Raw genomic sequence first — 25735 nt, 5'->3', positions numbered from 1 at the left:
AATCAAATTAATTATATACCTAAATTAATATCGAAATTATACATGAATCATACCTAAATTAATTGAATAAATTACACTAAGGATACCTGAAATATATCCCAATTCATACTTTGGTACCTAAATATAATCATGGGATGAGTGAAAATTTTTAATATATATCCCAGTAAATTCGAATTTCACCATTTGACTACATATTTGTAAACGTTTACATATTTACCAAAATACCCTTAAAGATTTCCTCTATCAACAAGCAACAATATTTCATATCCTAACTTTCTCTCTCTATCTTTCTCTCACATGCTCTATCTCTCCATTGATGTTGTCGCCGGGGCTCCGATTGCTAGTTTCATTGATGGAAGTTTCTCGGCTCAGTATGTTTTGTTGAGGGAAGATGAATTCGTTGGGTCGAGAAGGATGGAAATAGAAAAAGGTTCATTAAAATTCTTGTAATGGCTGAATTGTGGAATTCTGGTGAAAGAAAAAAAAATCAAAGTGGTTAGTGCCTGAAGAGTAGTAACAGTAGGATTTGGCTGAAAAACTGTTAATGGCGTCAGCGGAGCAGTTAATGGCCGGGATTTTTTATTTCGTCATCCAGAGCCATCCACCCTCCTCCTCAACAGCAACAATCATCGATGATTTCGTCTTTATTTTCTTTCGCTCAGGGCGTTACTCTAGGATTTTTGACGAGTTGCCCATGGCTTCCATCGTCTCTGTGTCTAGGTCTTACCCTCTATGATCTGTTAATGCTTCAATTTGGATACCGTTAGAATCAAATTCAAGTTTTTCTAAAACTCATATTACCCATGACCTGAACATGTCCACCATTTTCAAGGAACGGTTTACTCTCAATAACCATATGAAACATATATATAACATAACATGATTTTAACACGAAACCTGAAATTACCATCACTTAGTCTCGACTTCTAGATTCTGTGAGTAGTACATACTACATAATACCAAAATTGTAATAGTCATTTAAAGAGAAAAAGATATAGAATTGAGTTGCCATGCAAGTGAGAGAGACTTTTAGAGTACCTAAAACGGAGACATAGCAATTCTAATATCTAATAACCGGTCATCTTAGGGAGACGCGCACCTCGAATAGGTTTCTTTGGTTTAGACTGGACAACCACAATTACTTCCTCAAGAATGAAGTAGTTACTGATATTTAGAGAGTGAGTACATAGGAATTTCTAAAATAAAGTGCAGCAACAGCCAAAGAGTTCTGTGAATCAAAACACTCCATTTTTGGAACATTTAGTTATGAAAAAACACACAGAAGATTTGATGTACTTACCGCTATATTGCAGAAGCATGGTTCTGAGATTATGACCACCAACGTGTAGGAATCTTGGTCAATATCTTACATTTCTGAGCGTATAATGGTGTTGATCAGATAAAACAATCTTTGACGCCGAATTATCACCCTCGCCATAACCGGCTTAGCAAAATCCCTGCAAAACACTGATAATTGTATAACTTCACTTTAGATGTTTCACATGCCTCCAAGAATTGCTCTTCTCCACAGGTGAGCAGATTATCCGGTCCGTAAAAGCCTTGATTACTGTAGATGGACACTCAAGCATACAAATTTATGTGGTATGGAAATACTTCTCTCTGCTGTGAAACATAAGCTTAGGATCTTTTTCTGAAATCTGCTATGGAACAGAAGAAATTATTTAAGCCCAAGTTTTGTTGAAGCTTCCCTCTCTATTTTTCTATAACAACTATAGTCATTATACAACGAAGACGATCAAGTAGCATATGTTGAAACACCTTTCCACATAATTTTGATTTGACAAAATTGTTTAAGTATAATTAAAATACATATTCTAAACACACCAAGTTTAAATGCTTTAATTTATTCTACTAATGTGTTTGTTCAATGTTGAGTTAAAACTGTTATAAGACATAAGGATTAAATGGCCCAAGCCCATTACGGAAGCTAAGGCCCAAGTCAAACAACTCAGTACACTCGGCCCGCGTATGTCAAGACGTTGCCGTTTTGAACAAAACGCAACTCAGCAAACGGAAGGATCTAGAAGACCTTCGGGAACAACTTCAAGATGAAGCTGCTGAGTAGTCTCGACAAACGTACAAGACAGCAGCTGGCGAAGGAAAACTTCCAGACAAAGTGTTTCCTCTTTTGGCAAAGTTCAGACGACACAGTATGCTGTCCAGTTGACCTTACCATAAAAGGAGAGACCATCTGCTGAGCTGACCGAGGACAGAAGATACACGATTGTGATTGGCCGAGAGCTCTGAGCAAGTCAGGATGACAACGACATATAGCCGTTTCCCTCCAACGGTTATTTCGAAATTCGAAATGACCGACGCCCAGACGTCTCTATAAATAGTGCCATCATAAGCTTCACAAGACACAGAACTTGATTAAGCAGTTACGCTGACCAAATTTCTACACAAGTTCTGCAAGCAAGAAGCAAAGCAAATCTTACACTAAAATTTCTTATATTTGTGTAAAAGTCTAGAGTGATTGTTAAATCGTCTAAAGTGTCTTAGCACATCTTTGTATTAGGACAAAACACTTATCATTTCTAGAGATAGAAATGAGAGGCTGAGTACTCGGTTTTAAGTACTCAGCGAGAGATTAGGATTGAGTAGAAGTATAGAGGAAGGTACTCTTGTCATACTCAATTGCTGATATTGTAAAGGGTTTGAGGCTCTACCTTTAAAGAGCTCAGTAGAGGATTTGAAATCTCGGAACGTGTTCCGGGGACAGGACGTAGGCTTAGAAGAAGCCGAACCTGGATAAATCTGCTGAGTGAAGTATTTCTTACCTTTAACTCCTTATTTATATTGCTTGCTTTAAATAATCAAAACTGACCAAGTAAAGAGGTCAAATTGAGTTGTGCGCGTTGAACGTCTGAGCTCAGGAATAGACTCTAAGTGCTATCTCCTGACTCAAGCTAAGAAACTGACCTAGTCACCTGTTGACTAAGCCAGTATCTTGCTGTTTACTCAGCGCCGCTGTTCAAACCTTTTTCTTTAGAAAAAGAAGTCTGCCCTAATTGCGGAAAAGTTCGAATAGTTCCTAACCCCCCCTCCCCCTTGGAACTATACTTGCAACCTTACAAGGGACCAACAAGTGGTATCAGAGCTTAAAAGCTCACTCTAAAAGGTCTAACAACCTTGAGCTGATCCCTACCATGGGCGAAAACAACACTCGGTTTCTCCCTGGAAAGCAAACAACTCAAATACTGCCTGAGGGGCTGTCCATTACTAGGCCTCCCCTATTCTTCGGGTCAAACTATACCTTCTGGAAGAATAGGATGAAGAACTTCATTCAGGCTACAAACATGAGTGCCTGGCTATCTATAGTCCAAGGCCCATTTGTACCTGTCGAGGTTGTGGCTGGCCAAACAGTTGTAAAAGCTGAGGCCAAATGGACAGAGGATGATCTTAAGAAGCTCCAAAACCATGCTTTGGCTATCAATATGCTTCACTGTGCGCTCGATGCTGCAGAATATAATAAAATCTCAGGTTGTGAGTCGGCACAAGAGATCTGGAGAAAGCTGGAAGTCACCTACGAGGGAACAAATAAAGTAAAAGAATCCAAGGTGAATCAGCAGATGAGACTGTACGAGCTGTTCGAGATGAACAATGATGAGGGCATTTCAGACATGAATGCAAGGTTTACCAACATCATTAATGAGCTCAAGAGACTTGGGAAAATCTTCACTGAGGAAGAACAAGTCAAAAAGATTCTCAGGAGTCTTCCTAAAGACTGGCAAGCAAAGAAGACAGCAGTTGAGGAAGCTCAGGATTTAACCACCTACAAATACGACGAACTCATCGGTTCATTGCTGACCCATGAGATATCCATGAAAAACTTTGAGGTGAAGGAAAAATCTGAAGACAAGAAGCAGAAGTCACTTGTCATGAAAGCTGACTCCACTGACGGGAGTTCAACTGACGATGAGGAGATGGCTATGTTCACAAGGAAGATGAAAAGGCTATTCAAGAAGAGTGACAAATACTCTAAAAAGCCTTACAGAAAGTTTGATAAGTATAAGGCTGACTCAAGTGACAGCAAATACAGAAAGGACAGCTCAAAGCCCATTACATGCTTTGAGTGCCATCAAACTGGCCATATTAAGTCAAACTGCCCCACACTGAGGAAAGACAAGAAAAGTGGGAAGAAAGCAATGGTGGCTACTTGGAGCGACAACGATGAGTCTTCATCTACAGAAACTGAGGCCACCGAGTCAGCGAAGATATGCTTCATGGCTGACGAACTTGCTGAGCCATGCGTCTCTGAGCATGCTGACCTATCAGAAGACGAGGAGCAATCAAATGAGGTAATTTCTCTTCCCCAGCTCAGAAATGATATGGTTAATGCCCTGAGTGATCTCTATACACTTGTCAAGAAGTGTAATAAGAAAGTTAGAGCACTCAGCAGGCGCTGTGACGAAGTGGAAGAGGTCAAACTGAGTGACCTCAGATTCCTTCTTCAGGACAATTCGACTCTGCATGATAACATGAAGATCATGCATGAGTATGTCTCTGAAGTCCAGTCAGTTTCAAAGAAACTGAGGAAGGACGTCACAACCATCCAGAACCAACTAAAGGTTCCAAACAAAAATAACATTCCTCTGAGAACTCAGTACCAAGGTACTCGGCAGAGATGGAATCCCCAGCGAAAAGTCCAGTGTGACTTTTATGGGAAGTTAGGACACACCACTAAGGTGTGCTGGCACGCTCAGCACTGGGGTGCTGACAAGTCAGTAAAAAATCCTAAACAGAATGTCAGTTGTGACTTCTGTGGAAAGAATGGCCATACTGTCCATGTATGTCGCCATAAAATAAAATATGATGCTATACCTGTTGCACCTAACAAGTCAAGACCCAAAAAGAATTGGGTACCTAAAAGTAACTAGTTACAATGCAGGTAAGCCTAAGATGTGCCGAGAAGTTAAAGATGTGGTATATTGACAGCGCATGCTCAAGGCATATGACGGGTGATGAAACTCAGTTCATCACGTTTGAGCGTAAACGAGGAGGGAGCGTAAGTTTTGGAGACAACAAGAAGGGTAAGATAGTAGGGTCAGGAACCATCGGAGGTAATCCTACTATTGAATCTGTCTCCCTAGTCAGCGGACTCAAATATAACTTACTCAGCGTAGCTCAGCTACGTGACAATGGGAGAAAAGTTATATTTGATGCTACTGGATGTAAAATATACGAGGGTAAAACAAATGAGTTAATTTTAACTGCCCCTCGGATAGATAATGTCTTTATGCTAGACTTAGAGAAAAAGTTTTCAAAAACTGTGTGCTTAGTATCAAAGGAAGAAAATTCCTGGCTATGGCACATGAGACTTGGTCATGTAAGCATGGACCTCCTGGCCAAACTAGCAAGAAAGCAACTGGTTGAGGGACTGCCTGAACTTAAATTTCAAAAAGATCAGTTATGCCACGCTTGCCAAGCTGGAAAACAAACCAAGCAATCTTTTCATAGCAAAAATATTGTCTCAACTAAACGTCCGTTAGAGTTGCTACACTTGGATCTCTTTGGTCCAGTCCAGCCGCTGAGTCTGGGTGGAAGAAGGTTTTCCTTGGTCATTGTAGATGACTTCTCTCGGTATACGTGGGTTATCTTGCTGAGCAGCAAGGATGAGACCTTTGAGACATTTTCAAATTTGGTTAGAAAAATTGAAAATGAAAAAGACCTAAAATTAGCTCATATCCGTAGTGATAACGATGGAGAATTCAAGAACCAAAAGTTTGTTGAATTCTGTGAAGCCAGCGGCATTGAACACAATTTTTCTGCTCATAGAACACCTCAGCAAAATGAGGTTGTGGAAAGGAAGAACAAAACTCTGGTTGAAATAGCCAGGACAATGCTGGATGAGCATAGGCTTCCAAAGTATTTTTGGGGAGAAGCTGTTAACACAGCATGTTATATTCTTAATAGGGCTCTAGTTAGACCTATACTCAAGAAAACCCCCTATGAACTTTGGAAAGGACAAAAGCCCAATATTGGATACTTTCGTGCCTTTGGCTGTAGATGTTTTATTTTAAATACCAAAGATAGCTTAGCAAAGTTTGATTCAAAAGATGATGAGGCTATCTTTTTGGGCTACTCAACAAACAGCAAAGCATACAAAGTTTTTAATAAACGAACTCAAGTTTTAGAAGAGTCTATACATGTAGAGTTCGACGAAACTGACCCTGCAGGTAGATACCAGCCGCTGACCGAAGATGATCCACACTCAGTAACCATCGCTGACCCAGAACCAGCTACTGAGTCATTCACAAAAAGGCTGACCAAGAGTAAGAGTGAACCTAAGATTACTTTTACTGACCCATCTACTTCAGCAGAGATTGTTGAAACAGAAACAGCACAAGAAATAAATCTACCTAAAGAGATAAGGATCCCAAGAGGGCACTCAGAGAGTGCGATCCTTGATTCTGCTGGGAATACCCTGATGACGAGGAATCAACTCAGGAAGTACCTCAGCAATGTTGCCTTCGTCTCAGTACAAGAACCGAAGAATTTCGCTGAAGCTGAGTACGATGAATTCTGGATGAACGCAATGCAAGAGGAGCTCGATCAATTCAGAAGAAACGATGTATGGGAGCTAGTACCTCATCCAAAGAGTCAAAAGACCATCGGAACAAGATGGGTCTTCAGGAAGAAGATGGATGGACAAGGAAACGTAGTCAGGAACAAGGCAAGGCTTGTAGCTCAGGGCTACAGTCAGCAAGAAGGTATTGACTACGGTGAGACCTTTGCTCCAGTGGCAAGGCTAGAGGCAATTAGAATTCTATGTGCATATGCATCTTACATGAATTTTAAATTATTCCAAATGGATGTCAAAAGTGCATTTCTTAATGGAGTTATAAACGAGGAGGTTTATGTAAATCAACCTCCAGGTTTTGAGGACCCTAAGTTCCCAAACCATGTTTACAAACTCAAAAAGGCTCTGTACGGCCTCAAGCAAGCACCACGTGCTTGGTATGAGAGGCTGACCAGTTTCCTGCTGACTAGAAATTACGTCAGGGGTAAAGCTGATACAACCTTATTCATTAAGAAAAAGGGTAAAGATACCCTGCTAGCTCAAATTTATGTTGATGATATAATATTTGGTGCAACTAACGAATCAATGTGCAAGGAGTTTAGCAAACAAATGCAGACTGAGGTTGAAATGTCCATGATGGGAGAACTCAACTTCTTCCTCGGTCTTCAAATTAAACAGGGAAAGAATGGCATCTTCATCAGTCAAGCCAAATATGCCAAGGAGATATTAAAGAAATATGACTTGGAGAATTGCAAGCCAATATCCACTCCTATGGGCACTGACACTGTCCTCTGCGCTGACAAGAATGGTAAGTCTGTAGACAGCAAATTATATCGAGGTATGATAGGCTCTCTACTTTACTTAACAGCCAGTAGACCGGGCATTCAGTTTTCAGTATGCTACTGTGCTAGATATCAATCTAACCCTAAGGAATCGCATTACATTGCTGTAAAAAGAATCCTTAGATACTTGCAAAGCTCAGTGAACGCAGGTTTGTGGTATCCAAATACTCATGATTTTACACTCATTGGATACACTGACGCTGACTATGGACGAGATAAGCTGGAACGAAAAAGCACCTCTGGAGGATGCCACTTCTTAGGAAGCTGTCTTGTATCCTGGTTCAGCAAAAAGCAGGCGTCAGTAGCCTTGTCTACCACTGAAGCTGAGTACATTGCTGCTGGTCATTGTGTTGCTCAAGTCCTATGGATTAAGCAACAGCTTGAAGACTATGGTGTTCAAACGAAGACAATTGAAGTCAAATGTGACAACAAAAGTGCAATTGATCTTTCCAAGAACCCAATTCAACACAGCAGAATGAAGCATGTCAGCATCAGACGTCACTTCATTAGAGACCATGTACTCAAGGGTGAGATCAAGCTGACCTTTGTCCCAACGGACGAACAGCTTGCGGATATCTTCACGAAGCCACTGGCCCATGAGCAGTTCAGCATACTGAGAGAAGCAATTGGTATGTTTAATCCTCTTCAGTAAATTCCTGTGCTAAATAAATATGAATGCTGAGTGAATTACTATGCTGAATGATTGATTGTTTGCTGAGTAACTCATTGAAACTGACTGAACATCAAATACTGAGTAACTTGCACACTGAGTAAATTAGTTTAAACTTAAACTTTAAAATCATCCGTAAATGCATTACTGACCACTCAGAATATCAAACGCTTGACATTCTAAATTCTGAGTGTTAGATCCGTTAGCATAAATGCAAAGCACGCGTATAGCCCTAGGATGACGTATTCGCCGTATGTGTCATAAATGCCAGGATCGTTGTCGGTACACAATCCCAAGGCAGAACTGACACATGGATTCGATTAAGATCCACAACCGTTCATTCCGTCTATAAATTATGGGAATTTCCCCATCTTTTATTCTTTACGCTTAATCAATTCTAAAGGCAAAGAAACTACTTTGAACCTCTTCTCTCTCAAATTCCTCTAAGTTTTCCATATTCGAAGAATGACTAAGTTATCTTTCAACGTCTCCGGTGCCGGCCACCAAAAGACCAACTCCGATGAACCTACTCAAAATCCCTCTACGCCGAGTAAGGGAAAAACTGGCCATAACTCTGGTCAAGGAAAAACCGTGAAGGTCCGAACCTACTCCAAAGTATTTGAGAACGTACGCGAATGGAAGGTTGAACCCTCCAGATGGGTCTCGGAGCACTTCGTACAGAATGAACAGCCATTTGCCGAATGGATTTCCAAGAATGAATGGACTGGGTTGTTCTCAGTCAGGGATGAAACTTATCCTGACCTAGTGAGGGAGTTTTACCACAACCTCAAGGTTGCCAGTGACTCCACCGACTACCTATGCACTGAAGTAAGAGGCAAAACCATTTTCATCAACCCTCTGTACATAGGAAACCTTCTCCAACTGAAAACTGAGGGAGCAAGGCTGAGAAAATCGGGAGATCAGGACAAGACAAACTATGTACACAGTTTTTGCAAACCTGATGGCTACTCAGGATAAGTCTCAGCTTCTTCGATGGGTCAGCACCAGAAAATGGCTCACTACCTGCTGAGTTATTTTATTTACCTGAAGATCAACTGCACTACATCAGCAACCAACTTTGAACAGTGCTTCATATGGCACATGTTGACGTACACCCCCATCAACATGTCGGTCTTCTTAGTTGCTGGGTTCCTACGCAGCACGGGTACGCTGAGACTTGGGTCACTCATAACTAGGATCCTCATTGACCACAAGATTGACCTCCAATGTGAGGAATCTTACCGAGGATCTGAGATAACAGCATCCTCGCTGAGGGCGCTGAAGTTTGGACAGCCTTTGAAGAAAGGTAAAGTTGCTGCTGCTGCTGCTGCTGATGCTGGCCAAGCTGAGGAAACTGCTGAGCCAAAGAAAGGACGAAGAACTAAGGCCCCAGCTTCCCGCAAGAGGAAAACTGCTGAGACTCCTACTCCAAACGTTGAGTCTCCAGCAAAGAAGCAGAAGTCAGCTGGCAAGACAGCTGAGAAAAGAACCAGGCAAGGTGAGCCTGGAACTGAGGAAGCTGCTGAGCAACCTCAGAAGAAGCAGAAGACTTCAACTTTGACTTCTCTGGAAGCCATACCAACCGACTTCATTGTACCGGGTGACTCTCACTTCACCTAGTGTCAAGGTACAGGTGCTGAGTCTGAGGAGCCTGAGGTCCAACTAGATGATCACTTCATCTCTCAAGTTGAGGAAGAACTTGATGGAGATAGTACTGAGGTAGAAGAAGAAGAAGAAGCCAGCGGTCAGGATGACGCTGGGGATTCTGAGGAAACTGCCAGCGAACATGAAGCTGAGGATGCTAACACTGGGTTAGCTGGTGGAGATGTGCATGTCGACACTGAGTTGGCTACAGGAGTTGAGCAAGTACTTGACCAACACACTGTTGATCAAGTTGAAGAGCAAGCTGACCAGCTTCATACTGAGCAACAGGAATCCTCCCCTCCTCACTCAGGAGAACCTGCCCATACTGACACTCCACCTCGTAGAAGGCGAAAGTTGGTCAAGGCCAGTGAGAAGATAGTCAGTGAACTTCCTGTGCAACTTCCAACTCTTCCTGACATTGTCCTCTCTAAGACAACTAAGGACCCTTCTACTGTCAAACTTAAGTTCTTCAATCGCCAATCCACTTCCACTACATCGGCGCAATTGGAAAAACAAGCCTCTGTTTCTTCTCAACAGGAACATGCCGACCCCAATGCCTCAGCAACATCAACCAGTCAGGTTGAACCGTCTACTGTCCATGCTGTGTCCTCAAGCATGGTGCTGACTCCTCATCCTTCTGCCGTCAGCACAGACAGTGTTCAGGTTATTACTTCCACAACTAAACTCTCTGCTGATCAACCACCAATTCCTCCAACTCAAGTGCAGATTGAGCATACTCTTCCAGTCACTGACCAGGGTACTCCCTTCACTCCACTTCCTTCTGGTCATACTGATGTCCATCTGAATGCCACTGAGTCCGGCAAAAAGATCATCGACTCAGTGCAAGCATTAATCCGGGAACTTCAACATTCCACTCCTCCTGCTGCTGGTTCTACTATTCTCGAGACTACCCAGCTCTCTCAGGTCACTCAGCTTCTCAATGAAGTTAAGGGACTTAAAGATTTGCTGAATGTCGTCTTATCTTTCCAAGCCCAGCAAGCTAAGCAGGATTCTATTGCCAAGTTGGCAGAAATACAGCTGACAACAGTTCAACATCTGAACTCTCTCCATCACCAAGTCCAGAAGTTGTCCGCTGTGAACACTGACTACGCCACTTCCTCTGAACTCAAAATGCTCTTTGAGGCTATAAGACTGCTTAATCTAAATAAGCAAGAGATGGATACTGACGCGTTGAAGCAAAATGAATTGTTGTCCCTCGCACAACAATCTTTCAACCACATCCGTCATAACAATATCCAACGTCATCATTATGACTCAGCTCTCTTAAAGACATTCCACCAAATCTTTGCTGGCCTCTCTGAAGCTCTTATCTTGCAAGCCAAAGCTAGCTTTCAGTGTCAATATGCTCAGTGTTGCTGATCTTCGAATACCCGCAGAAGTATCAGCAGATGGCGTTGCCATCTTTGATGGCGTAAATGAGAGCGCTGAGAAGCTTAAGGAGCTTTCTCAAGAACTGAATAGGGCTGTGTTAACCGATGCATTCAAGCTCCCTGAAGTTGACAAAGCAGGGGAGAAAGCGCAAGCAGCTAGAGCTCAGCATGAGCGACGTCAGTATGAGCGAAGTCAGTCTTCACAACACAAGAAAAAGAAATAGATAGGCTAGCTCAGTATATAGTTGTAATCTTTTGTTGCCTTATCTGTTTATGTGTTGCTGTGTAATGAATGACTTCCATCAATATATCATATCCTTATCTTCATCTTCAAATCTTAAGTTATGATATATGTTGCTAAATACTGAGTTATTAAGTATCTTCAATTGAATCAGCCATGTTTAACACTTGTAAAATTATTTGACTAAATCAAATGCTGATAATATGTTTGACATTCACCTATATGCTTATAAAACATTGTCTATTAAGAACTCATTGAACAATAAATTACTCAGCGCACTCTATATGACTAAACCTTCCGCTTTATACTGAGTAAATAGAATATGTTGAAATAGCTGACCTATATTTGAAAACTGATCTTTGACTTACTCATTTAAACCTTTAAATGTTTTAAGTCAGTAGCTCAACCCTTACGGGGGAGTTTGCTTAAATATACTAGGTCAACTATCATGGGGGAGCTCATACTGAGTTCCTTACTGAATAGTTTTGCCAACATCAAAATGGGGGAGTTTGTTGAAACACCTTTCCACATAATTTTGATTTGACAAAATTGTTTAAGTATAATTAAAATACATATTCTAAACACACCAAGTTTAAATGCTTTAATTTATTCTACTAATGTGTTTGTTCAATGTTGAGTTAAAACTGTTATAAGACATCAGGATTAAATGGCCCAAGCCCATTACGGAAGCCAAGGCCCAAGTCAAACAACTCAGTACACTCGGCCCGCGTATGTCAAGACGTTGCCGTTTTGAACAAAACGCAACTCAGCAAACGGAAGGATCTAGAAGACCTTCGGGAACAACTTCAAGATGAAGCTGCTGAGTAGTCTCGACAAACGTACAAGACAGCAGCTGGCGAAGGAAAACTTCCAGACAAAGTGTTTCCTCTTTTGAAAAAGTTCAGACGACACAGTATGCTGTCCAGTTGACCTTACCATAAAAGGAGAGACCATCTGCTGAGCTGACCGAGGACAGAAGATACACGATTGTGATTGGCCGAGAGCTCTGAGCAAGTCAGGATGACAACGACATATAGTCGTTTCCCTCCAACGGTTATTTCGAAATTCGAAATGACCGACGCCCAGACGTCTCTATAAATAGTGCCATCATAAGCTTCACAAGACACAGAACTTGATTAAGCAGTTACGCTGACCAAATTTCTACACAAGTTCTACAAGCAAGAAGCAAAGCAAATCTTACACTACAATTTCTTATATTTGTGTAAAAGTCTAGAGTGATTGTTAAATCGTCTAAAGTGTCTTAGCACATCTTTGTATTAGGACAAAACACTTATCATTTCTAGAGATAGAAAGGAGAGGCTGAGTACTCGGTTTTAAGTACTCAACGAGAGATTATGATTGAGTAGAAGTATAGAGGAAGGTACTCTTGTCATACTCAATTGCTGATATTGTAAAGGGTTTGAGGCTCTACCTTTAAAGAGCTCAGTAGAGGATTTGAAATCTCGGAACGTGTTCCGGGGACAGGACGTAGGCTTAGAAGAAGCCGAACCTGGATAAATCTGCTGAGTGAAGTATTTCTTACCTTTAACTCCTTATTTATATTGCTTGCTTTAAATAATCAAAACTGACCAAGTAAAGAGGTCAAATTGAGTTGTGCGCGTTGAACGTCTGAGCTCAGGAATAGACTCTAAGTGCTATCTCCTGACTCAAGCTAAGAAACTGACCTAGTCACCTGTTGACTAAGCCAGTATCTTGCTGTTTACTCAGCGCCGCTGTTCAAACCTTTTTCTTTAGAAAAAGAAATCTACCCTAATTGCGAAAAAGTTTGAATAGTTCCTAACCCCCCCTTGGAACTATACTTGCAACCTTACAAGGGACCAACATCATAATCATAATTCCTACCATAAAACAAGAGAAGACAAAAAGAACACATTAACAAAATTCTAGTCTTCTAATATTGCAATGCTAACTGGAACTTGTCCATTTATGTATCCAGGCTATGATACTCGGATTCTTCATTTTGGCTGCCATACCAGTGTCGACACGATATGACACTGACATTGGTATGAAATCTGTGTCGGACACTGTTGAAGAACATAGGATACTGTTTTTTTTTTTTTGGAGAACAGTTATTCTCTTTAAAAGAATTTGAAACCTCCTGTAACTTTGAAGAATTTGAAGCGACTTGTGCCTTGGGAATCAAAAACAAACATTAAGTCTCTTTAATCCTTTCTCTTCCCTCAACCCTAATTGCTCCTACAATATAAAATCTTCACCAAAAATAAAAAAAATCCAGTATCCCAGTACCCGTGTCCAAATTTAGGACAGTATCCCCTTATCCAAAATTTTCAAGCTTACCGTACTTGATACTCGGATCTGTACCGGTATCGGATACGAGTTCCCGAGTCCATGTAACATAGTATCCAGGTATCTTTTGCAGTCTTCTTATTCATATTTTGAAATATCATAGTGCATTATTTTCCGGTTCAATATATATCAGACTCAAATGCTTAATGACTCCCTAAACCTTCAAAATGACATTTTCTGAGGAAGAAGTAACCTTAAGAACTCATCACTGTGAAGAAGTAACCTTAAGAACTCAAAACATAGTTCAGTTTTACAATCTACAGAGCTAAGCATACCAAAAGGATTTGAAACTATAATCTGAGGAAGAAGATCACCCACAAAGCCATTTTTCCAATTTGAGTTTTTAACTTTCAAGTGGATAATTTAAGGGGCACTTCATGATAAGGAGTTGAAGCACAAATAAAGCTTTTTGTAGATTCTCCTCAAGCTGAAATTTGTTGGAGACTAAAAGAGCAGATTCATAAGTACCATAGGATTCATATCTAAAGCTGAACAAACAATTAGGAGCTGGACAACACCCACCCCAACTGGAGCCCTGACCAAATATCACAAACTGAATTTATCGAGTTGTTGTTGCCGAAGCTGAACTTGAAGAGCTTCTTCTCTCCACTCTTGCTGCTTTCTTTGCTATTGCTTCCGTTGAATGTAAGAGGGATGAGGGGAGTACAGTCTCTTGATCCTCTATACCTGCCTGACTTGGGCATTTAGCTACGAGAATAACCCATCCCCTTTGATCCCACTGGGAATATAGGAAGCTAGGTGAATACCCTTCTTTAACACGATCCAGTAACACACTCTTATTGAGGCTAGGCTTAAGGCCGGCTACTAATTAGTATTTGAGAACGAGCGGGGGAACTTCATTTCGAGGGAAGCTGTCTTCCCGGAGAATTTTATGGCACTTCATGATAAGGAGACTGAAAGAGCAGATTCATATTAAAGATGAACAAACATTTAGGAATGTGCATGCCCTTATGGATGTATTTAAACACATAGTTTCTATTCTCAAAAAGCATAACGCGACATAGTTTCTATTCTGGAACTTTTTATTAACGCGGACATCCAGCCATCATAGGTTTCTCTATTGTGAATTCTCAAGTGATGGGACTTCTCTAAAGTTTGAAATCATCAAGTTCCCATGACTCTTCTTTTTTCTAATATTCTTAGAGACCCTAGAATTTTCATAATATAAAAGTGAAAGATAAACTACCCAAAGATTGACAGAACAACCGAAGAACAAAAGTTTCATCTTAGCATCATTTGTGAATTGTGAACTTCCAGAAATGCTTATGCTTAAGTTCAAATATCAATGCTTCATCTGTGCTTAGCATATTTATATTAAAAAAAAAGGTGAAAAACAAAAAGAATGATCAAGGATAAAAGCATGCAAAAATCACAAATGATTCACCAAAGCTGAGCTCCAACACTAATATAAAAACTAACATACATTGAACTAAATTCAAACTAAGCCATTGAAGTACCAAATTAGAAGCAACATTAACTACTAATGTATTTTAATTGGCACACATTCACTTACTTTTCTTGTATCAAGGGTCGATCTTTTTGGATTCGTTGCTACCGAGATACATCTCCAGTAAACCTGGGACTTTAGGTATGTATTCATCAACATACTTCTTCTTGAAATCCTTCTCACTTATCAATAAGGCTTGTATCTTACTTTCTATCAGCTTCTTTGACTCTAATAAGTCCAAAACATTATATCTAGGGCGAATCCGTTTTTCAATAGAAAATCCAAGCAATGAGGAGCTTGCAACTATAGTTTTAGTCTCCAACTTCATAGTATTCAAGTAGAAATGCAATGCATTCCTGATTTTCGCCTCTGAAAAAGCTAAACAATAAGGATAACGATTAAAAGCCATCAAAATCTCCTCTTCATTCCATCCCATGCTCTTCATAAACCCAATTTTCTTTTCCCAAGTTGATGCCGGCATTGATATCATCACTTTAAGAGCATGTACGAACATAGGGGCATTTGGTTCAAGACCCAGATTCTTAAGAGCATTCACTGCATAAATCATGGTTTCAGGGTTTTGAGATAGAACTCTACCGGACAATATAAGTTTTCCTATACCATGAGAAGGCACTCCCTCTTTCATCAAAATATCAACATTTGATCGCACTATTCGATCAATATCAAAGAACCATCGAGTACGCATAATAGCAGTTGCAACTTTCTCATTACTGTGAAGGAATGATCTTAAGAACTCAACACATGGTTTAATTTTAGATTCTAAAGACCTAAAAATAACAGAGGGGTTTGAAACAATGATCTGCGGAAGAAGCTCACCTGCAAAGCCATTTTCTACGAAGTACTCAAGTTTGGGCTGGAGAGTGTCTTTGACTTTGATGTGGAGAATTCTGGGGTCCTTGACAATCAATTTAGCCACCTGCGTATCGCTGAAATGATGCGATTTAAGTAGTTGAAGCACAGATTGAGGCTTCTGTGGATTTGTTTCGTCAAGCTGAATTTTATCGGAGACAGAAAGAGCAGATTTTAAAGGAAGCCCGCATGAATTGACGAGGAATTGAACTGTAAACGATGAAGAAGAAGTTACAGAATTGGGTAATGGAGAAGTGGAGGAAAGGGTTGCAGAGGATTGAAGAAAACGGTTATGGATTTGAGAAAACACATTTCTGATTAAATCGTTCCCAAATTTTGAAGCCATATGAAAGGAAAATGTAAAGTAGAGAATTGGAAAAGAAAATGGAATAGCTATGGAGTCTTCGGTTTGCGAATAGCAATGGAGTCTGAGCAGACAGAGGAGAAAGGGGAGAGATCGAAAGGAAAGGCCCAATAAGAGCGTAGAGAATGTATAGAGATTAAAAAAAAAAAAAAAAAAAAGTTTTGGTAAATTATTTATCACCGCCTCTATTTGGACAATTTTACCCTTTGCATACAAAAAAAATTGAGAGAAAATTTCAAAGTTTGGCCTAAACGGATGCGGCATCCGCCCGGCCCATGGCGGGGACGGATGCCGCATCAGTTTAGACCAAATTTTGAAATGTCCAAAATCGTAAAAAATTTAGTGACGAAAAATACTAAATCATTCAATTTTTTGTGACGAAAAATACAAAATTTTCCAATTTTTGTGACGAAAAATGCAAAAACGTCATAAAAAATATATATTATTTTCATGAATTCTTTGATAAAAAAAATGTAAATTTTAATGTTTCCAACTTGTAATCATCCATTTTCGGGGTTCAAGTTGTCACACATCAATTATTTTCATAGTTTCAATTATTGTTGTTCGGGTTTATGATTTTGGAGAGAGAATTTTCTGTTTTTGATCAAAATTATGAAAAGGGCAAAGAAGTCCAAATGGGGGCAATGATAAGTAATTTGAAGCAGTATGTAGCAATTCACAAAAAAATTGAATAACTGAATAAGAACTGAAAAGGAGTATAAGAATTTCAAATTAATAAAAAGGGCATTATTCTGCTTTTTGAAGTGTCAACGGGTTCATCTTCCGTATCTATGCTTTAAGAATGGAAGCAGTCAGCACCAACCCTAGGCATAGGCCAGAAGTACGGCCCATACCAACACCGCCCATTTTTTTTACAATATATATTGTAATCTTTTTTATTATAAATATAGTTATAATACTCATTGTAGTAAGGGTCTCTTATTTCTTATTTTGCATAGGATCCATAAAATGTCAAGACCGGAAAACAACCTTTAGGTTTTGTCAAATAGTATTGATCTTTTAATCAGCCTTTTCAATAAAGTGTAGATTGTAGATTTAGTCTTAACTTAGAAAATTGTCTAAGTTTAAATTTAGACTAATGTTTCTAAATAAGATCAAATTTTGATGCTAAATTACCGAAAATTTGAAAAAGCTTGTTTGTTTGTTATTTAATGTCACATTAGACTTTACAAAAGTCAGAATTTGAGTAAATTAACTCTTTTTAGAGAGCAAAACCTCCCTTTTTATATAGGGAATACATGAATGGTCTAATAAGGAAACTAGCCTCATTACCTTTACAAACTAAGTAAACAAACACTCCCTATGGTGCATAGATATCGCACATATTGTGAAATACCACTTTTATGGAGTTAAGGGGGTAAATAGGATATTCGATGAGTTGAGAAGGGGTAAAATGACAAAGTTGGACAAGTTAAGGGGGTGAGAAATACCATTTTTATGGAGTTTAGGGGGTTAAAGGGTTGTCCCGTAAGGTGAGGGGGTTAAATGAACAAAACGGACAACTTTAAGGGCTTGGGTATGCATTAGGCCTTGTGAAAGATCATAGTACATTATTTTTCAGCTCAATATATATCCAACCCTTCCAACTTGAATTCAAACGCTTAATGACTCCTTAAAATTTCTAAATGATCTTTCTACCACCTCAACTTGCTTAGAACGACCTTCCTGCTACCTCAACCTGCTTAAATTACCGGTAGTGTACAGAGTACACGGTACCACCACGTGAAAAGAAGGAGTTAGCCATGACAGTTTAGGCGAATTGAGAGGCTAAAAAAGTCGTTTGACAGTTTAGGGGGCCATTTTTGAAATATAACTCTGGACAGCATTATAAACATTCTTAAGACCAGGAGTAGCTCCTCCCTCTTTCATTAATAAAATCAACATGGATACAACATAATAGCTGCTATACGTTTCTCATCGCTATGAACAAGTGACCTTAACAACTTAAAACATAGTTCAGTTTTACAATCTGAGGAAGAAGATGACCCACAACACAAAGCCATTTTTCCAATTTGAGTTTAGAGACTGTTTTAAATTTGAAGCGGAGAATTTTATTGCACTTCATGATAAGGACTTGAAACACAGATGAGGCTCTTTGTAGATTCTCATCAAGCTGAAATTTGTTGGAGACTGAAAGAGCAGATTCATATGTACCCAATTTTAGAGGTATTCATGATAAGTGAATTCTCAAGTGAGGGGACTTGTCTAAAGTTTGTTATCATCAAAGTCTCATGACTTCTTTTTAAAGTGAAATGTAAACAGTCCTCCCAAAGATTAGCATCATTCCTGAACTTCCAGAATTGCTTATGCTTAAGTTCAAATATCAATGCTTTCGTTTTAGTAAATATATTTACAAAAAAGGCGATATAAGCAAGTGCAAAATAAAGAAAAAGATGAAAAACGAAAAGAATGCAAATATCACAAATGACTTAGACTCACTAAAGCTGAGCTCCTAAACTAATATAAAAAATAACATATATTGAATTAAATTCACAGTATTAGAAGAAGCAACGTTACCTTACTTTTCTTGTATCATCCGTCGACCTTTTTGGATTCGTTGCTACCAAGATACATCGCCAGTAAACCTGGGACTTTAGATATGTATGGATCAACATACTTCTTCTTGAAATCCTTCTCGCTTATCATAAACTCCTTCTTGAAACCCTTCTTAATTTCTATCAGCTTCTCTGATTCTAATAGATTCAGAACATTAAACCTAGGGCGAATCCGTTTTTCAATTGATAACCCAAGTAATACTGGGTATGCAACTAGAGATTTTGGCTCCAACTTCACAATATTCAAGTAGAAATGCAAGGCATTCCTGATTTTCGCCTCTGAAAAACCTAAAAAATATGGATGGCGATTGAAAGCTTTCAAAATCTCCTCTTCATTCCATCCTATACTCTTCATAAACCCAATTTTCTTTTCCCAAGTTGATGCCGACATTGATATCATCACTTTAAGAGCATGTAGGAACATAGGGGCATTTGGTTCAAGACCCAGATTCTTAACAGCATTCACTGTGTAAATCATGGTTTTAGGGTTTTGAGTTAATACTCTAGTTAAGAGTATAAGTTTTGCTATACCATGAGAAGGAACTCCCTCTTTCATCAAAAAATCAACATTTGATCGCACTGTTCCATTCAAATTAACATCAAAGAAACATGGAGTACGCATTACAGCAGTTGCAATTTTTTCATTAGTGTGAAGGAACGACCTTAAGAACTCAATACATGGTTTAATTCGAGAATCTAAAGACATAAGAACAGCAGAGGGGTTTGAAACAATGACCTGCGGAAGAAGCTCACCTGCAAAGCCATTTTCTACCAAGTACTCAAGTGTGGGCTGGAGACTGTTTTTGACTTCGACGTGGAGAATTCTCGGGTACTTGACAATCAATTTTGCCACCTGCGTATCGCTGAAATGATGCGATTTCAGGAGTTGAAGCACAGATTGAGGCTTCTGTGCATTCCTTTCGTCAAGCTGAAATTTTCCGGAGACAGAAAGAGCAGATGTTAAAGGAAGCCCGCATGCATTGACGAGGAATTGAACTGTAAATGATGATGATGGAGAAGAAGTTCCGGTGTTGGACAATGGAGGATTGGTGGAAAGGGTTGCAAAGGATTGAAGAAAACGTTTATGGATTTGAGAAAACACATTTCTGATTAAATTGTTGCCCAATTTGGAAGCCATAAAAGGAGAATGTGAATTAGAGAATGGAATAGCAATGGAGTCTTCGGGTTGAGAGGGAAGGCCGAATACTGATTTAGGTTTACGAACCACAATAAGAAAAGAAGATTAAATATATATATATATATATATAAAATAAAAAATTTATTAGAACATTATAAAAAATTTCTGATAAAATATATTTTCAACGTCTAAAATTATGAAATTTTATTCTCGACATTGTTGACCTACTTTTAACGTTGATAAGTTAGATCAACTTAAAAAAGAATTTATCAAATTGTATCTTTTTAGCATAAATTTTGTTATCTACACTACATTCGTACGTATATATACGTCAAAAAAGTTAATGAATTATATTGAATTCTGTACGAGTTGGAAAAAAATTGCTCCACTAACTCTCATTTCACCATTTTTATTTTCAAAATTTCTATTTAACATGCCCAACCTTACTTTCCTCTTTTTCACCTAACTCTTTTGCTATTTTTTGGATCTAAAAATTTCCCAAGTTCATCTTAAACATACCAATTTATGTTTGAGATGAGATCCACTTGAATATTAGCTATTTTTTTTTTCTAAGATCTTTCTCTAACTTCAATGGCAATACCAAGATTGTAAAAACTGAAACTCGAACTTAGTTATAGTGGTAGAAGCTTTAAAAGTGTTCCATGAATGAATGACATTTGAGATAAAATATTTATCTTTAGATCTTGAAGGCCGAATTTATATTAGATTCGGCCTTTTCGCCTCAAAGTCTCCTACTAAAATTCAAGGTTGCATCTAGAAAACGTAAAAGGAGAATATCTTGAAGGTTGAACCACAAGATCCGAAGGACGACTAGCAAGGTTAATGTTGAAGGCACTGGATTTAGAGGGTCGTCCGCCTGAAAAGCTAGAAGACGTGCTTGCAATAAAAACAATTATCCTTTGAAGGTCAAGCTTTAATTTAAACAATGTGGCCAAGAAGTACTTACCACTTCCTCACCTCTATTTACACAAGTATGGTTCTATCCTATGAGTGAGAATTACTGAGTTTATGACAACCAGAGTGTAGGAATCTTGGCCAATATCTTGCATTTCTCAGCGAGTAATGATCAGACAAAACAATCTTTGACGCCCAATTATCACCCTCGACATAACCGACTTAGCAGAACCACTGCAAAAAAAAATTTAGTTGTATCGTGTCTATCCCACTTTAGATGTTTCACATGCATCCTACAATTGGTCTTCTTCACAGGCGAGCAGATGAGAAGTTATTCGGTCTGTAAAAGCCCTGATTACTGTAGATGAACACTCGAGCAAACAACTTTGTGTGGTATGGAAATACTTGTTTCATGGTTAGGATCTTTTTCTGAATTCTTCTATTTTCCCATAGAACAGAAGAAGTTATTCAAGCCCATAATCCCTGCAAAACAAACAACTAATGTACCACAGCCTTAACAAGTGAAGACAAGAAGAACACAACAACAGAATAGTAGTCTTCTTATTCATATTGCGAAATATCATAATACATTTTTCGGTTCAACATATACCCAAACCCTCCAACTTGCACTCAAATGCTTAATCACTGCGTAAACCTTCAAAACGACATTTCTGCCACCTCAACTTGCTTAGACTACCAGTAGTGTATAGAGTACGCGATACCACCATGTGAAAATAAGGAGCTAAAAATTCATTTTCAAAGTTGAGGGGGTTATTAACTTATTAGGCGTTCGAGTGCAAATTGGAGGGGCTTGATATGTATTCAGCCTTATTTCTCTTACCAATATCAATTGAATTACGAAGTACCTAGGAGGAACCTCTTTTTTCAACTATGTACATTAAAGTCTGGCTCTGCAATTACAATCTAAGGCTCCCACTTCATAGTATTCATGTGGAAATCTATTACATTCTCCTCTGAGCAAGTAATATGGTTCTAGCTTGAAATCCATTCAAATCACCTCTTCAGTAACTCAATTTTCTTCCTTCGCGTCAATTGGCTCATTGACAGTTGACACCATTACTCTAAGAGCTGGTGTGCACAGAGGAGCTGTTCAACACTCTGATTCTTAACAGCAATCATCACTGCATAACCATCCTTTCAAGCTTTTGATTATATAAACATTCTTAGACCATGACTAGGTACCTCTAGACCGCAATATAAACATTCTTAGACCATGACTAGGTACTCCCTCTTTCATTATATAAATCAACATTTGATTGCACTTCACCCTCAAATTAGTGTTAATGAATAAGTGACTTTAAGGACTAAAAACATAGTTCAGTTTGACAATCTACAGAGCTAAGCATAGCAAAGGGATTTGAAACTATAATCTGAGGAAGAAGATCACCCACAAATAACTTTAAAGTGAAGAATTTTAGGGCACTTCATGATAAGGAGTTGAAGCACAGATGAGGCTCTTTGTGGATTCTCATCAAGCTGAAATTTTTTGGAGACTGAAAGAGCAGATTCATATGTACCCAATTTTAGAGGTACCATAGGATTCAAGAGCTGTAAAACCATTTTCAGGTATGTGCATGCCGATGGATATATCGAAATACATAGTTTCTATTATTAACAGGTTGTGCAGTCCAATCTCGAACATTTTTTAATGCGGAAATCCTGCCATCATATGTTTCTCTACGGTGAATTCTCAAGTGTCGGGACTTCTCTAAAGTTTGTTATCTTTAAATTCTCATGACTCTTGTTTTTTCTCTACTACGAAAGGTAAACAGTCCTCCCAAAGATTGACAGAGCAACGAAACAACATAAGTTTCTTCCTAGCATCATTCTTGAACTTCAATTAATGCTTATGCTTAAGTTCAAATATCAATGCTTTCAGTAAATATATTAAAAAAAGGCGATATAGGCGAGTGAAAAAATAAAGGAAAGGGTGAAAACAAAAAGAATGATCAAGGATACAAATGTCACAAATTACTCACCAAAGCTGATAAAAATAACACATTGAACTAAATTCACAGTACTTATATTTCAAACTAAGCCAGTGAAGTGAAGCATAAACTACAAATAACTTCCGATTTGCCAAATTAGAAGCAACATTAACTACTAATGTATTTTACTTTGACTACATTCACTTACTTTTCTTGTATCAAGGGTCGATCTTTTTGGATTCGCTGCTACCAAGATAGATCTCCAGTAAACCTGGGACTTTAGGTATGTATTCATCAACATACTTCTTCTTGAAATCCTTCTCACTTATCAATAAGGCTTGTATCTTACTTTCTATCAGCTTCTTTGATTCTAATACATTCAGAACATTAAACCTAGGGCGAATCCGTTTTTCAATTGATAACCCAAGTAACACAGGGTTTGCAACTAAAGATTTTGGCTGCAACTTCATAATATTCAAGTAGAAGTGCAAGGCATTCCTGATTTTCGCCTCTGAAAAAGCTAAATAATATGGAAAGCGACTGAAAGTTTTAAAAATCTCCTCTTCGTTCCATCCTACACTCTTCATAAACCCAATTTTCTTTTCCCAAGTTGATGCGGACATTGATATCATCACTTTAAGAGCATGCAGGAACATAGGGGCATTTGGTTCAAGACCCAGATTCTTAACAGCATTCACTGTGTAAATCATGGTTTTAGGGTTTTGAGATAATACTCTAGTTAAGAGTATAAGCTTTGCTATACCATGAGAAGGAACTCCCTCTTTCATCAAAAAATCGACATTTGATATTACTGTTCCATTCAAATTAACATCAAAGAACCATCCATTACGCGTAATAGCAGTTGCAATTTTATCATTACTGTGAAGGAATGACCTTAAGAACTCAACACATGGTTTAATTTGAGAACCTAAAGACCTATAAATAACAGAGGGGTTTGAAACAATGATCTGCGGAAGAAGCTCACCTGCAAAGCCATTTTCTACGAAGTACTCAAGTTTGGGCTGGAGATTGTCTTTGATTTTGATGTGGAGAATTTGGGGGTACTTGACGATCAATTTAGCCACCTGCGTATCGCTGAAATGATGCAATTTCAGGAGTTGAAGCACAGATTGAGGCTTCTGTGGATTCCTTTCGTCAAGCTGAAATTTTCCGGAGACAGAAAGAGCAGATTTTAAAGGAAGCCCGCATTCATTGACGAGGAATTGAACTGTAAATGATGATGACTGAGAAGAAGTTCCGGTGTTGGGCAATGGAGTGGTGGAAAGGGTTGCAAAGGATTGAAGAAAACGTTTATGGATTTGAGAAAACACATTTCTGATTAAATTGTTGCTCAATTTGGAAGCCATAAGAAAGGAGAATGTGAAGTAGAAAATGGAATTGCAATGGAGTCTGAGCAGACAGAGAAAGGGGAGAGATTGAGAGGGAAGGCCGAATACTGATTTAGGTCGAACCACAGTAATAAAAGAAGATTAAAAAAATAATTAAAAAAGTAAATATATATTTAAAACATTGTACTCTTAAAAGAAAAAACAATGTAATTCTGATAAAATATATTTTCTTAATGTTTTTGTGAAGTTTTTTTTAGACATATTTATGATTGGGAGCTAGCCATACTTACTACTATGTCTTATTACTATATTCTTAAAAAAAAAACGTTTATCCATAATGTTGTTGACTTACTTTTAACATTGATAAATTGGACCGATTTAAAAAATGTATTTTCAGTATAAATTTTATCATCTCTACTAAATACGTACTTAATCTTATCACTCATCAAATTACAAATCACAAACATATGTATATACGGAAAAAAAATTTATAGAATAATATTGACTTTTCTACGAGTTGGAAAAAAATTAAAATATTTTATCAAATTTAAAAATATTAATCTCTAATTGTATAGTATTATGAAATTACAAAAAATAAAAAAAAATAGGCTTAATGATGGAGATGATAATGGTGGAGAACAGAAAACTTCATCCTCGTTCAAGGATATTCTGCTCGCTCAAACAAACTCCAAGGAAAATCAAAATCGCGAGAAGGAAGATGATTTTGAAGTTAATGAAGAGGATGTTGCTCTAGAGACTAAGGATGATCTCCCCTCAATTGTTTTCTTAGATAGAATACACAATCTGATGGCGAGGGCTATGCAAAGGACTGTAGTTGTTCGACTTCTGGGCAAAGGAATCAGCTATAAAGTTCTGTACAATAGACTTATGACACTATGGAAACCAGCCAGTGATATTGAGTAGTGGACCTTGATGATGGATATTATCTGGTAAAGCTTGCAACCGTAGAGGACTACTCGGCCGTGCTTCTGAAAAGACCCTGGACATTAATGGGACGTTACTTGACTGTGCCACCATGGAGCCCCTCATTTAACACAAAGGAAGGATGGAAATATCTCTGATGTAGCTGCGTGGCTTCGATTTCCAGGGTTACCAATCCAATACTATCAGAAGGGAGTATTAAGGGAGATTGCTAGAACCTTGGGTAAGTTCATCAAGACTGACTATAACACAGCTTCGTCGGAGCTGGGGAAATTTGCACGTATGGCAGTAGAGCTGGATCTAACGAAATCCCTTGTGTCTCAAATCTCAATTGATGGAAGACTATAACTGATAGAGTACGAAGATTTACCATTCATCTGCTACAAGTGCGGCCGGTATGGGCACATCAGTGATACATGTAAGGAATCAAAGAGTGAGGCCATGGATATCATTGGGCAATCGGAGGTGCAAAAACGGAGTGATATCGGACCTCAAGTAAATAGC

The 25735-nt window shown here is 38.6% G+C and overlaps 2 protein-coding genes across 6 annotated transcripts; both read right to left on the bottom strand.

Annotated features, from left to right (window-relative positions):
* Nucleotides 1–1312: 1312 nt before the first annotated feature.
* LOC136221642 (transcription termination factor MTERF8, chloroplastic-like) lies at nt 1313–20150 on the bottom strand. 4 transcript variants are annotated; one of them, XM_066009048.1, is made up of 2 exons: nt 18901–20150; nt 1313–1658 (listed from the first exon to the last, which is right to left on the bottom strand). In XM_066009048.1, the coding sequence occupies exon 1, from the start codon at nt 20074–20076 to the stop codon at nt 18916–18918; it is 1161 nt and encodes a 386-aa protein (XP_065865120.1). In that variant the 5' UTR covers nt 20077–20150; the 3' UTR covers nt 1313–1658; nt 18901–18915. The 4 variants fall into 4 exon arrangements, with proteins under 4 accessions (XP_065865120.1, XP_065865117.1, XP_065865116.1 ...); XM_066009045.1 differs by lacking the exon at nt 1313–1658 and adding an exon at nt 17541–18061; XM_066009044.1 differs by lacking the exon at nt 1313–1658 and adding an exon at nt 18213–18669.
* Nucleotides 20151–20627: 477 nt separating this feature from the next.
* LOC136224791 (uncharacterized) lies at nt 20628–24400 on the bottom strand. 2 transcript variants are annotated; one of them, XR_010686616.1, is made up of 3 exons: nt 23149–24400; nt 21044–21489; nt 20632–20961 (listed from the first exon to the last, which is right to left on the bottom strand). XR_010686616.1 is itself a non-coding variant. In XM_066013211.1 (2 exons), exon 1 carries the CDS (start codon nt 24305–24307, stop codon nt 23159–23161), a length of 1149 nt encoding a protein of 382 aa, XP_065869283.1. In that variant the 5' UTR covers nt 24308–24400; the 3' UTR covers nt 20628–21474; nt 23149–23158. The 2 variants fall into 2 exon arrangements, 1 of the variants encoding a protein (XP_065869283.1); XM_066013211.1 differs by having other exon boundaries at nt 20628–21474.
* Nucleotides 24401–25735: the final 1335 nt, after the last annotated feature.

This window comes from Euphorbia lathyris, chromosome 3, assembly GCF_963576675.1.
Source record: "Euphorbia lathyris chromosome 3, ddEupLath1.1, whole genome shotgun sequence".
Taxonomy (NCBI): Eukaryota; Viridiplantae; Streptophyta; class Magnoliopsida; order Malpighiales; family Euphorbiaceae; genus Euphorbia; species Euphorbia lathyris.
This window is presented reverse-complemented; position numbering and strand designations above follow the sequence as displayed.

What these genes read in the sequence shown, in the direction of transcription:
- LOC136221642 (XM_066009048.1), bottom strand. Translation starts at nt 20,076, where the DNA reads ATGGCTTCCAAATTGGGCAACAATTTAATCAGAAATGTGTTTTCTCAA.
- LOC136224791 (XM_066013211.1), bottom strand. Translation starts at nt 24,307, where the DNA reads ATGGCTTCCAAATTGAGCAACAATTTAATCAGAAATGTGTTTTCTCAA.